We start from the raw sequence: 13,892 nt of genomic DNA, 5'->3' as shown, positions 1-13,892 counted from the left end.
CACCCAGGTTCATCCCAATCAGCAATGGCATATAATCTTCACTCAATAGTTTTCTTAGCCCCCACAGTCCCTGCCTATAAAACCGGGTCAGCTCTGCTGGGTTCCCTCTGTCCCTCACAGGACAGCAGTGTGCAACCATATTTAAAGTCCCTCATTGGGGGGTGAAACAGGTCACTAACCCTTATTTTTTAGACAGAAGGACATTCACTGTTCTACCCTATGCCTGTCCCCTTCTTCAACTTAAAAAAATTTATTATTTTTATTTTATGTTTATGAGCACATTGCCTGCATGTGTGTAGGTGCACCCATATCATGTAATGTCTGTGGAAGTCAGAATAGGGTGTCGGATCCCCTGAACTAGAGTTTCGGATGGTTGTTAGCTGCCACATAAGTCCTAGGATTTGAAACTGTAAGAGTAGCTGGTGCTCTTAACTACTGAACCATCTCTCTAGCCCCTGCCTTCTTCAATTTTTAAGAGCATGAAAAACAACCATGTGTATTCTAGACTCATCCTGTGGTCACACCTGTCGGCCCCTTTCCCACGGGGCAGGCAAGTCATGTCTTAGACCTGCTAGTGACCCCATGGTTTGTTGAGATAAAGTGAGCTGGTGGTCTCAAGACTCCTGCCCTTCCTGACCCAGCCTGGTGGGCTGAGGGTCGCTGCTGGTTGGCTAGAGGACCAGAGAGATGGTGACAGTGAGGAGAAGTGGCCACGGAAGTCTTGGGGGAGGCAGACATGATTGGAAGGGAGCTGTGAAAGAGGGGCTGAGGCTCTGTGAGAGGGACAGCTTCAAGTTCCTGAGTGGAGCTGCTGCCTCAGCCCAGCTCTGAATCTTCTGGGGTCTCTGTGATCCTCCGCTCAGAGCTGACTCCCGGGAGCCTGTCCCTGCAGCCCTCTCCTGGGCGGAAGTTCCTTACCCAGGCGGGCAGCTCCACACGGTAGTTGAGATCTCCAAGCCAGAAGAGGTGGGTAAAGCGGTGAGTAATGTTAAAGGGGCTCAGCTTCTTGTCTCCCAGGGCCAGGAACCTCAGGATGTTCATGTAGTTTTGGTTTCGCCTAATAAAGGAAAACAGAGGCCATTTGGCACAGGGCACTGGCTCCTTCCTCTGCCGAGATAGGAAGTCAGAGGGGAGTGGAGACTCAGATGGAAGCCCTGTTTTGGTGGGCCCCTGAGTGCGCCTGGGACAGCTGGGAACACAGAGGCCCCTCAGCCTGAACAACAATCTACTCAGCAGTCAGTCAGTCAGTCAGTTGTCAGTGTTCCAGATGGCTAACCTCATGCCTAGGCCACCAGCAAACAATATAGGCTTTGCTGTGCAAGGGTGTCCCCGGCAAGGATTTCCCTTTAGAAATGGGACAGGCTAAGTTAACGATACAGATGTCTTTTCTGAGGCCCCTACTGTGATACGGTGGAGGCCCAGGTCTGTGGTCAGCCTTGAGCAGGTGATCAGGGAAGGGGGTGGGGGAGGGTTGGTTAAGATGCTATCCCAGCACTTGGGGGAGTGAGTCCCATTACCTGAGCTTTTTTTCACTTCCAGAAGTTAAGTGGCTGTTAACAAACCCCAAGGAAGTTCCGTTGAACATGAATGACACCCCCACGGCTCCCTTGTTCCCTAAGGGAAGGGATTAAAAAAAAAAAGAGGAATCAGAATATCAACCAAGCAGGCTTGCCAAGGGGTCGGAAATCAAGGTGAGGGAAGGGCTACACGTGGCATTAACAAAGAGTGAGAGGAGCAGGCTGAGGAGAAAGCAGGATCACCACGGTGGGATGTGCCAGTGACAGGCAGCTGACAGCAGCCTTGTGAGTCTCCGTAGGGCTGCGGCCGTCACCTATTCCTGGGGTGAGGATGTTAGTGACCACTGTGCCAAGCAGACAGGGACAGGGAGGTTTAAAACAGCCCGAAGCTTTGGCATTTCGGAAGTGGCAACCCAGCAGAGTGAACTCATCTTCCACTTAGCTATCTCAGGGTCCCCAGTGAGTCCAAAAATCTTCACTGAGGCTAACCCTCTGTTCCCAATGTCTTAATCTACTCTACACTAGTTCTTAAAGGATGTTCCCCAGGCCAGCACAGCAGCCCCAGGGAGCCTGCTGGAGGGGCAAATACCAGATGATCGAATCAGATTCTGGGGCTCAGAAATGTGTGCTTGACAAGCCCTCGAATGCAAGGTTGGGTAGACACTACCCACCAGCAGCCAAAATAGCATATATATCTGGAGGCAGAGGATTATTTGTTTAATTTTCTTGTGGTGCTGGGGACCTAATCTAGGCCTTACACATTCTAGGCAAGCGCTCCACCCCTGGACTCTGGGGAGGACCAGGAGCTGGAGCCAGTGTCAGAGGGGAAGCCTGGTTGAGGAGCTGCAATTGTGTTTTGCTATGGAACATTTGGACAAATTACGTGCTGTGGGGCAGGGGCTGGTGGTAGAGTCAGGAAGCCCAAGGACAGATAAAACCCAGGCAGGGGGTTCTGGGCAGCAGACCAACTCCATACTGCAATTGTGGTAGGAAGGAAGGGATGTGTGGGTGTAGACACTGGCAGCTGGAGGTTTGTAGCAGAAAAGCCCAGAGCTTGTTACATTCAAATGCAGCAATCTTTTTTTTTTTTTTCTTCTGGGGCTCTGTCCTGTTCACAAAATCAATGGCCAGAAACTACTGGTCTGGTTAGGGCTCCACCTATGTACATACAGTTCAGTATGTGTTCGTGCACATACACACACACACACGCACACACACACATGCAGACATGCAAACACACACACACAGACATGCACACACAGATACTCAGACACTCCCATACATGCTTACAGTCACACATTCATAAACATAAACTTTCATGTAATAGACAGACACACATATACACCCACAAGCACATACTCATACTCAGGGCACACTCGAATGGACTCACACACAATTGCAGACTCACAGAAACACACAAACACACCCTTACCATGCTCACATATATACACTCATACATTCACACACAGGCTTGCACACCCACAGAGGCACATTTACAGATATGAACCACCAATCCCTGTACCCCTCCCCATCTCCCAGTCTCTGAACTCATAACTCAGCCAACACTGGTACGTTTCCAGCTCCCTGAGGTGCTTAGGGAATCTATCTGGCCAACAGCTTACAGACTGTGGTTACCCCAGCCTTCCCATAGTCATGCCATTCATTTCTTCTGTTTGATGAGCAACTGCATGTTAGCAATGGTTTGCTAACTCTTGTTCTAGGTTCTTGCAACTCAAAGCAAGGTCTTTGGACCAGCTGGCACTGATGTCACCTCAGGACACCATCTGAGACCAACTGAATCAGAACTCACATTTCAGCCTAGTCTCCAGAGCTAGTGTAGACCCTGGATGAATTTTTGCCAGGGCAAGCAACCATCTGGGTTTGCCTAGGAGTGAGGGATTCCCAAGACCCTTGGGGTTTAATCTGGGGACATCGTCTGGGGAGGGTAAAGTGGAGCATGCACAGAATGGGATTCCTCTCACTGCTCACCCAGGGTGTTGGCGATGCCTGTCTTCACATTGTCGGTACAGATGTGGCTGATCCGGTTCTCATGCTCTGGCTTGGCCAATACAACGATGCGGATATTCCAGAGAGTGTGGATGGCAACCTGGCAGGAGGGATGAGATTGCAACACTGGGCTGAGGTATGGTGTTGGAACTCAGAGCACCCGAGAGCGATTCACTCCCATCCTTATCCTGGGGGTGAGACACCTTGTCTATAATCCCTGGCTTGGTGGGGGTGGGGGGGCTTCTAAAGAGCCCACTAATGAAGCAAAGCATCTCAGAGATGATACTTAGGGTGATGGATATTTCCCAGAAGTAAAGATTGGCCCTCCAAGCAGGAGTGGGGAAAGTGGGGACTCACTGACTTTTAGCAACAGCTCAAGGACCCCATCAACTTCTAAGTATGGTGCCTGGATGCATCTTTCTGGCTATGAAAGTGGGGGACCAATTAGCCCCTGGACATCTTTGGAAGTGGCCTGTCCTGACTCTTGAGACACCAAACAGAGCACATGTCTCCCGAATCTGGTCCCAGCCCACTGCTCACTGTTTTAAAGGTCATCCTGGTGACTTCTTGTAGAGAGTGCCTGAGCATCTCCAACCACTCCTTCTCTCCCAGGGGGTCCTCCTGGGTGCCAATCACATAGATGTCATGAGGGATGTAGTCAGCAGAGTCATCCCGCGTCTTTCCCTGCCCCTTGGAGAGAAACCAGGACGTGATCTTCTTGGGAGGGGGGGCGTTACCTTCAACAGCAAAACCCAATACCAAGTGAGTCAAAGGCATGTCAGATCAAGGGCATCAGGGGGATTCAAAATAGGGGAGGAGAGGATCACACAGTCACACAAACCACTGAGGCAAACACCCTGGGTGAAGAACTCAGTGCTGATATTGGGCAGATGTCAGCTGGGGTCAGAGCTCAGTGAGGTCTCTTTGTAAAGGTAACATTAGATTTCAAAAAAATGGAAACACTAGATCCCCTATGGAGCCCTGAACTAATTGAACAGGATGGCAAACATGTCCAAGGCTTTGGGGTGACAATAACATATCAAGCAGATATATTTAGGATGGAGGGTTCTATCCAACTGCCAGGAAACAACAAAAGGAAGAAAGAGATGCTCAGTGGAGAGCCAAGATGAACAGGTAATACTCAATGGAGAAACAGGAAGTGTGCAACGCTACTCCCTCAAGGAATGATGGGAGCTCTACTTGTGGAGATGCCTTAAGGATGAGTAACTGTCCTCATGCCTGAAAGAGATGCCCATTTCTGGTTCCAAAGAGCCAAGAAGCCAAGAATTGGGATAATGATCACTCCAAACTCTGCTCCCCTGGGGCTCCCAGGGAACCCAGAGCACTGGGGCTGGTGGATCACCACTTGCAGAGACCTTTCCACCTGGCCAGAGTGCAGCAAGGTTCCAGCTTGCTCCAGCCAGGTGTCTTCTGTGGGAAGGGCACCCCCTACCCTGTGCAATGAGACAGCCTCACCATGTCCAACCCGAAGAAGTGTCTACAGACAAGGAAGCAGAAAGGTCCCTGTACTGTATTATGACCCCTGAGGGAAAGAGCTGAGGCAGGGTAAGGGACTAATATAACCACTGAGTTTGAATTTCTGATGACAGGTGATTTTAGAATAAGTATGTCCATGCAATAGTTGTTGATCTGAGCTTCAGATGTAACTGGACATCTACTTCTAGCTGAATACTTATACCAAAACATTATTTAATATCATAGACAATTAGTATAATATACATATCTAGCATATCAAAATATACCAGTATATATAGTGTATAAACTTAGCCCAATGTATTTTGTATCTTAGTCTTTATTTCTAATATATTTATTTCTACTTATACTAAATAATTATTTATCATATTATATTTTTAGCAAGTGATATATGTTGTCATAAATTTATCATATATTTGCTTTTTATTTGCCTCTAGAAAAACATCTATACTAAAAAATTATATGCTATTTACATGTTATTTAAATTTAACATGGTACCATCTATCAATCTATCATCTATCTATCTTTCTATCATCTATCATCCATCAATCATCTACCTATCATCTATCATCTATCATCCATCCATCAATCATATGCCTATCTATCATCTATCAATCATCCATCTATCTATCTATCTATCTATCTATCTATCTATCTATCTATCAATCATCTATCTATCTATCTATCTATCATCTATCTATAATCAATCTATCTATTATCTATTATCTATCTATCTATCTATCATCTATTATCTATCTATCATCTATTTATCTATCATCATCTATCTACAACTATCTATCTATCATCTATCTATCTATTATCTATCATCCATCCATTATCTGTCTACCTTTCATCTACCTACCTACCTTCCTATCTATTCCTCCATCACCCATCCATCCATCCATTCATGTACTTTTCTCCCCTTTTCCCCACATTCTCTCTGGACAAACAGGGCTGGGTTTCATTCTTCCAGGGCTGGGACCCCTGGCAAGTAGCACAGTAATGTACTCTGGTTACTTTTGGGGTGCACTAGCCCTGGAGCTCATGTTCTTATTCATCATCTCATGAAGAGGTAGAATTCTTTAGAAAGGAGGTTGTACAGATGGACTGGAGATTAGGATGACGCAGGAGCAATGTGGGGGACATCCATTGCAGGAGCAGTGGCACATCCATCCTGTGCCATTGATGGATGCTGAGGCAGGAAGGCAGACACAAGGGGGGGTGACAGGAAGAAGGGGTCATGGGGACCCACCCATGTTCCAGGTGCCAATGAAGATGGTGATCATGTCTGGCTCCGGCTGCTCTGAGTGCTTGTTCTTCATCTGCTGCAGGAGCTGGCAGAAGCCTTCTCTCTTCTGGGGACAGAAGGACAGACACTGAGGAGGGCCTCCACCTCCCTGCACATTCGACTCTACAAAAGACTGGGTCAGTTTCAAAAACACTGAGGGGTCATATAGATAAATCAGGGAAGCTTGCAGAACAGCCACCTGGAGGGATGCATCCAAAGCCCTGGATGAGTGGCTTCTTGGACCCAGTCATTCCACTGTAAGGATGTGATTTGATGAGAAAAATCAGGAACTGTAGACATCCAACCACATCAGAGCACGGCAGCATGTCCATTCGTAGGGGATCCACGAATAACTGTATTGTGGACCCTCCATAAGCTAGAACTCCACTGAGTTCTAAAATTATGGTACAGAAGTACCTTACCCACAGACAGGTGGCCACGATACAGTGTTAGATATGAAAAGCTACTTGGGCAACAATGGTATGAACTGCGTCACTGCACTTTTGCCTTTTAGAAAACATGTAGCCTGGCATAGAGGTTCAAGCCTGCAGTTCCAACACTTGAGAGGTTGAGGTAAAAGGCTGCCATGGATTTGAAGCTAGCCTGTGCTATGTAGCCCTGTCTCAATAAGCCCAAATCCAGATCCCAAGACACAAGCATTTAGGTTATAGTTCAGAGTCAACTATTTTGTTTATCTGTATTTGCTACTTTTTCACCAATGAAAGTAAGTTAGTTGATGAAAGAAAATTAAAAGAAAGTAGTGCTGATGAGATTGCTCAGTGGGTAAAGGGCACTTGTTACCAAACCTGATGACCAGCGTTCTCTCTCCAGAACTCATACGGTAGATGGGGAGAACCAGCTCCTGTAAGTTGTCCTCTGGCCTCTATACATTCCCCCAAATAAATAAATGTAATAAAATTTTTGAAAAGAAAATGTAAAAATCTAAGTAAAAACAAGGGTATATTAAGAAAAGATCTCTCAATCCTTCTCACTTATTTTTCCTGAGTTCACATGAAGCTGGTGTCTCCCTCTCTCTGTTGTCACTAGGGTGGCTGACTTTAAATGAGAGCACACAAAAGTTCCCGCTGTGCCACATGAGGGCCCAGCCAGCCGTCTCGGGTGCACAAAGTCTGCAGTTTTATATGCTTCAGCATCATTAATGCAAATCTCACAAGTGCTCTTGCAAAGGGCCAGCTTGCCTTGACAATGATTTCTGTATTGAAACCTGTCTTTAGTTGGGGATAGCCAAAACTCAGTGACTCAACCCTCTGAGTTTGCAGCAATGGGGTAGAACTGGTTTTGAAACCTGTGTCCCCTAGGACAGAACACTGCCCAGTCAGGTGACATCTCTCCCTACTCCCACCGTCTGTCTGCACACACAGTGTCCACTGTTCCTGTCAGCCCGGGCCTGTCACTTTGCCCTGACATCCACTCCCAGGACAGGCACTTTGGCACTTGGTGGGGTTGTCTCTATCACCTTGCACCGGGAGCCCCAGTGCTGGCCACACAAGCCAGGATGGGTGCCTTCCTGCTCATCCACCCATTTTCACCGCCTCACATGAGCTGTGAGGAGGAGAGTGAACAAGCCCTCCATGTGGCATTCAACTCATCAGGGGAATTTCTGAGGTGAGTCGTCAGGGATGGAGAACCCGCCTCTAGCTGTGCAGAGGCCCACCCAGGGGTTTTCCTGGGGTCCACAGTGCCTCTTCCTCTGGTAGCCAGTCCTGGCCGGGGCATCTCACTTCTGCAGAGTGAAGGAAAGTGTAGAAACAAGTCTTCCTAAGGGCCTGGTCAGGACTCAAGATTTAAATCCAGGGCTGATCCAAAGGGCTCCCAAATCCAGTCAAGAGGAGCTGTTAATAAAAGCTTCCTGGCCAGGCACAGCACTGGGCATGCGGCACAGGTGATAAAGACACCTTCTGTCAGCCGGAGGCAGTGTATCAAGGAGGGAAGGCAGAACTGATCCCAGGACAGTGGAACGGGAAATGTGCAAATCCCAGCCGGCTTAGAACCTGATCCTTAACCACAGCATCCCTGGTATAAAGGGGTGCTCTGGAACCGAGGGAGCTAGTGACTGCATTCCCTGACACAACCACAGTCCTTAGGACCTTCTTGCCCCATCTTAGACATCTGTCATCACTTACTTTGGAGTCAGCAAACACATACTCCTTCCTCAGGATCTTCTCCTTCTCTGTCTCCACCAAAATCACCAACTTGTTCAGAAACTTCTGTGACTTGATGAGCTGCAGGACTTAAGAAAAATGAAGTTCATTGCTTTGTTCACTTGTCTCTGCTCTGGAGGGTTTTTCTGCTTGTCCTTTGAACCCAGTGTTGTAGGACCTCCCCCTTGGGATATGCCTCCTCCACTGTGCCGAGCACTAGGAACCTTTGCGACCTGAAACATGTATTGTTCGGTGAGGTGCTTTTCTGAATTCTTTGAAAATTTTCCCCTTTCCCTCATTTCTCTTATAGTAACACATTATTGGTATGAACTTTCTAGGCTGGTATGCCAACACAAGAACATGCTGGGCGTGTTGTGCATGCCTGAGTCTCAGCACTCAGTAGACTGAGGTAGGCAGGAAGATCACCATCAGACCAAGAATGAGGTCCTGCCTCAAAAAACAAAAACCAAGACAAATTTCACCTCTTATTTTCTATCAATTTGCCTGTCTGTCCTACCTTCTGAAATCTTCCCTCAAGTACCATGCTTTCATTGTACTTTTTACAGTACTGAGGATCAAATTTAGGGCCCCACACATGACAGCTTTGGAGCTGTATCTCTAGCCCTTTACATTTTTCAATTTTTACAATTGATTTATGTATATTTATTTGGGGGCTTTTGTTATAAGGTCACATGTGGCTGAGGCTGGACTTCCCCTCTGGCCTCTGACCCTCCCAGAACTGTCCTTCTTCCTCTTTTTTCCCATTTCTGTTCATTTTTATTTTGCTCTGTGGCTGTTCCCTCTATAGAGAGTACCTGTTCTTTTTTTAAATATTTTTTATTATTTTAATTGTGTGTGTCTGTGTGTATGTGTGTTTGTGTGGTTAGGTGCACATGGATACAGGTTCCCACAGAGGTCAGAGGCCTTGGATTACCCTGGAGCTGAAGTTACAGTTGGTCGGGAGCCGCCTGACAGACATGGATGCTGGGATCTGAACTCTGGTCCTCTGTAAGAGCAGAATGTGCTCTTAACTGCTTAGCCAAGTGTAGCTCCGGCCCAAGTACTCTCTTGTACTACTATCTTGTAGTCCAATTTTCCTTCATCTATATACTCCTTCGATGCATTGTCTTTTTATTCATTTTTTTTCTTGGTGTCCCACTGTCCCTCCACTGCTGCAAGCTCAGAAAAATACTGTGAGGTAAACTGAGACACTGAATTTTGAGCCATCTCTAACTAGACAGGCTTCAGTAAAGAGCCATCATCACATCACTGTGAGCTGATGCCTGCAGAGGGGACGAGATTTGCAATTATGAGGTTGAATCATGAAATTGCTGGCTTTGTACGTTTGAAGCAGTCAACACTGGTCCTTTCATATGACCCAGCAGATACTTGGTGCTCCCTCATTTAAAGCCACTGTGCCCTCTACTGACTACAGTCTAAGAGAGGAGTGGGTGTGTTTCATGTTCTATTGGGACCCAGGAACAAGTAATCGAAAGGTATGAAGGAGGTAGTCTTTAGTGATCCTTTCTTCTTTCTCTTTTTTTTGTCTTTTTGAGACAGGGTCTCCCTGTAGCCCCAGCTGTCCTGGAACTCACTATGTAGACCAGGCTGGCCTTGAACTCACAGAGATCCACCTGCCTCTGCCTCCCGAGGGCTGGGATTAGAGGCGTGCGCCTTCAATTCACTTCAAATTTTCCTGTATTACAAATAAACAATCTATAACTCATTGGTTTTTAAAATATTGAAAATATAAACAAGTAAAAGTTCAAAATAGGCCAGGCATTGTGGTGCATGCCTTTAATCCCAGCACTTGAGAGGCAGAGGCAGGCAGATCTCTAGGAGTTCGAGGCCAGCCTGGTCTACATAATGAGTACTTGCTACTCATCTAGAGGATCCAAGTTTGGTTCTCAGCACCCATATGAAACAACTCACAGCCACTTGTAACTCCAGCTCCAGGGGAACCCAATGCCCTCTTTTGGACTCTGTGGGCAATGTACTTATGTATACACACGCAAACAGACACCCACAGACACATAAATATAAATTTTAAGAGATGAAAGTACAAGCTGAGCATCATGCAATCTCAGCATTCAGAAGCTGAAGCATGAGGGTGGTGATTTGAAGCCACCCTGGGCTACATAGTGAGACCCTGTCTGAAATAAATAAATGAATAAGTTGGGGCTCTACAGATGGCTCAGTGGTTGAAGAACTGACTGCTCTTGCAGAGGACCTGGATTCAATTCCCAGCACCCAGATGGTGCTAACAACTGTTTGTAACTCCAGTTCCAGGGGATCTGATGCCCTTTTCTGGCCTCCACCAGCAATGCACAACACAGGTACAGTTATATACATGCAGGCGATACACTCATAGATATAAAAAGAAAAAAGAAAATTAAAAGCAAAATGAACAAGTTAATTATTAAGAGAAAAGTACAAGGATCCATTCCTACATTTTTGACAAGTAGATTTTCATATTAGTAGGATATTTTGGCCACCTCTCCTTGTTGATAAAGTACTTCTGCACCATAATCTAAAGTCTATAGGGTAGTCAGACCTTGTAGAGCATGCCTGTGATCCCAGGCAGGTAGGAGAACTGCCAGTTCAAGGCTAGGCTGGGCTACATAGTAAGAGGCCAACATGGATGACATAGAAAAGCCTTGACATGAACAAAACAAAGCAAAACAACAACAAAACACAAGCAGATCAACCTACGGCATTCTAGCTTAGGGATGGCTCACAGTACAGTTACTCATGAAGACATGAAGGTGGTCCATGGTTGTCTGTGCTCCAACAGTGACAGGAGGGTCTGCCCAGGGCTTCCAGTCTGATTTACAGGAAAATATTTGATGGCAAAAGCTTTCTAGCTTGGCCCCTCCACTGGTCAAGTTTCCCAGAGAAGACTCTTCCAACTTCCTGTGTTGGGGACAGGCAACCTGAGTGAAGACCTGGGTCTGATCTCTAGTACCACATAAGCTGGGCTTGGCAACATGTACCTACAATCCCAGCACTGAGGATTACTCACTACCCGCCTGCCTCAGTCTCTTGAGTAGCAGGATTAAAGATGTGTATCACAATGCCCAACTTGCACTATTATTATTATTATTATTATTATTATTATTATTATTATTTTGTCTTTTTGAGACAGGGCCTCCCTGTAGCCCCAGCTGGCCTGGAACTCACTATGTAGATCAGGATGGCCTTGAACTCACAGAGATCCGCCTGCCTCTGCCTCCCGAGTGCTGGAATTAAAGGCATGCGCCACCACGCCTGGCTGTATTTTTGCTTTTAAAAAACCAACAGGTGCATAACATGCACATTGCATTCACATATGTGCAGGCAATACACTCATACATATAAAATAAAAATAATAAATAAAAAATATTTTTAAAAAACCCCAATGCGCCATATATTACTTATGTAGTGCAATTACACAGGTAGAGGAAGGAGGATCAGGAATTCAGGACCAGCCTTGACTACACAGTGAGCTCAAAGCTAGCTTGGACTACACAAGACCCTGCTTCAAAACAAAAACAAAACAGACAAAAAACAAACTTGGAAAAACAGAATATAACAAAACGATCACAGAAGGGGAGCTGAGCCAACCAGGGGACAGGAGTGAGGTGAGTATGCGCCACACGCTTGGGCTGTCAGGCTCTGGGCATCAGTGATTTTTTTCTCTTTCTTTCTCTCTCTCTCTCTCTCTCTCTTTCCTTCTTTCATTTTATTATATATATTTTTATTTATTTACTTAAAGAAAAGTATATGAGTATTTTGCCTGCATATATATAAGTGCACCATGTATGTACAATGCCCGTGGAGGCCAGGAGAAGGTGTCAGGTCCCCTGGAACTGGAGTTAGGAACTGTTGTTAGCTGTCATGTGGGTGCTGGGAACTGAACCCGGCTCCAGTTCAGTTCCCGCCAGTGCTTTTAAGTACTGAGTCATCTCTCTAGCGCACCCCTCCCCACCTTTTTTCTTTAAAAAGTATCTTTTCCCCTTTTAGTTTTTAAATTGATGAAGAAAACTACATACCATGTAAATAGCATGGAATGGTACATCTAGTGAATTAGGCACATGAAGTCCCACTGCTCTCAGCACTTCTCAGTGTGTCCTAGTTAGCTGTCCTTGGTGACCCGGCTGTGCACTGCGTTCTTGACCTACTCTCCCCACATAAGTGGCATGCACTTTTCTAAACTAACCATTTCCGGCACAGCCTTCCTGCTCAGACTGTCAGTCACTTCCCATCTAGACACAGTAAGGCGAAGCCCTGTGTCTGGTGCTATGAGCTCAACTCTGTAGAAACTGGCAGCTTGTTACCCCAGGGTCTAAAGGCTTTCTTTTCTGATACATGTCCCCACCCCTGTTCCATCTGCCCTCACAGTAACAGTGGGGGGATAATTATAATAGTGACACCAATGGCAGTAGCCAATTGCACCGAGCACCTCCTGGATGCCAGGCACCAAGTGTTTTGACAGTCACCTTTCAAAGCCTTGTAGCAACTGTGTAGGATACAGCTGAGTTCTAGAAAGAGGATCCTGGCCCAGGTCACAAGCGGCTGAGTTAGGGCTCATGTCTGAGTTTCTGGTATCCTACTGTGCCATTTACTGAAGGGACTCAGGATCCACTATCCCAAAATATGGCACCATGACAGAAGGAGTATTTTCCTTGAAGGAATTTGAAAAATACAGGGTAGGGGTACAGGTGATAAGATGTATCGTTATATGACAAGTCCCCTCCCCATTCCTGGAGGGAAGAACATCTTATCTCCACGGACAAACAGATCTGAGAGGAATCTGAACATCAGCCCTGGCCAAACTCCTCCTAGCACCTTAAACTTACAAAGTCCCTTTGTGCCGTCGGTGTCCACTCTTCCCAGACCTAGCCTGCGACACTCTGCCCCGCCATCCTCCTGGCCCTCATTTTCTGGCAAGGGCTCCCATGTCACATGCAACTTACACTCGATGAATCTATTCACTTTTCTCTTGGTCATCTGTGCTGGCTTCTGCCAAGAACTCCAGATGGTGGAAGGAAGAGACACTGTCCACCCCTGCACTATTTGAGGCCTGCCCCTGGCTGCACCCTACTTCCTGCACGGTGTTGATCCCCACCCTGACTCAGGGCCAGAACCCAGGAAGGGATCAGCAGAGGAGCCCTCCCTGGCCCCTCTCTGGACACCCTCAGGGCAGTACGGGACACAAAAGTTGCTCTCGAAAGCAGGTGCTCATGGGTCCTCATGCAATTTCCATGAGATGTCCATTGTTACCATGTTCATTTTACAGACAAAGAATAGAGGCACAAAGAGGCTAAGTCACTAGGCCAGTGTGATACAGCCAGCAGGTGGCAGAGCCTGGATTTGAAACTGGGCAGTCAAGCCCCATATTCTGGGGATGAACATTTACTTACTGTGACTGCAGGACCACTGTGG

General features: G+C 46.7%; 1 protein-coding gene across 1 annotated transcript in view; it reads right to left on the bottom strand.

Moving 5' to 3' along the window:
• Inpp5d (inositol polyphosphate-5-phosphatase D) overlaps nucleotides 1-13,892 on the bottom strand; it is a 121,706-nt gene that overhangs the window by 25,965 nt on the left and 81,849 nt on the right. The window contains exons 10-15 of the mRNA XM_008838107.2: nucleotides 8,451-8,557; nucleotides 6,271-6,373; nucleotides 4,065-4,261; nucleotides 3,507-3,624; nucleotides 1,518-1,614; nucleotides 919-1,057 (exon numbers count right to left, since the gene is read on the bottom strand). Of these exons, the coding sequence (XP_008836329.1) occupies nucleotides 919-1,057; nucleotides 1,518-1,614; nucleotides 3,507-3,624; nucleotides 4,065-4,261; nucleotides 6,271-6,373; nucleotides 8,451-8,557 (761 nt within the window). The remainder of the gene's footprint in view (nucleotides 1-918; nucleotides 1,058-1,517; nucleotides 1,615-3,506; nucleotides 3,625-4,064; nucleotides 4,262-6,270; nucleotides 6,374-8,450; nucleotides 8,558-13,892) is intronic.

Source organism: Nannospalax galili, unplaced genomic scaffold (genome assembly GCF_000622305.1).
Source record: "Nannospalax galili isolate Female #2095 unplaced genomic scaffold, S.galili_v1.0 scaffold1138, whole genome shotgun sequence".
Taxonomy (NCBI): domain Eukaryota; kingdom Metazoa; phylum Chordata; class Mammalia; order Rodentia; family Spalacidae; genus Nannospalax; species Nannospalax galili.
The sequence above is the reverse complement of the archived record's forward strand: the minus strand, read 5'-3'. Positions and strand labels throughout refer to the sequence as shown.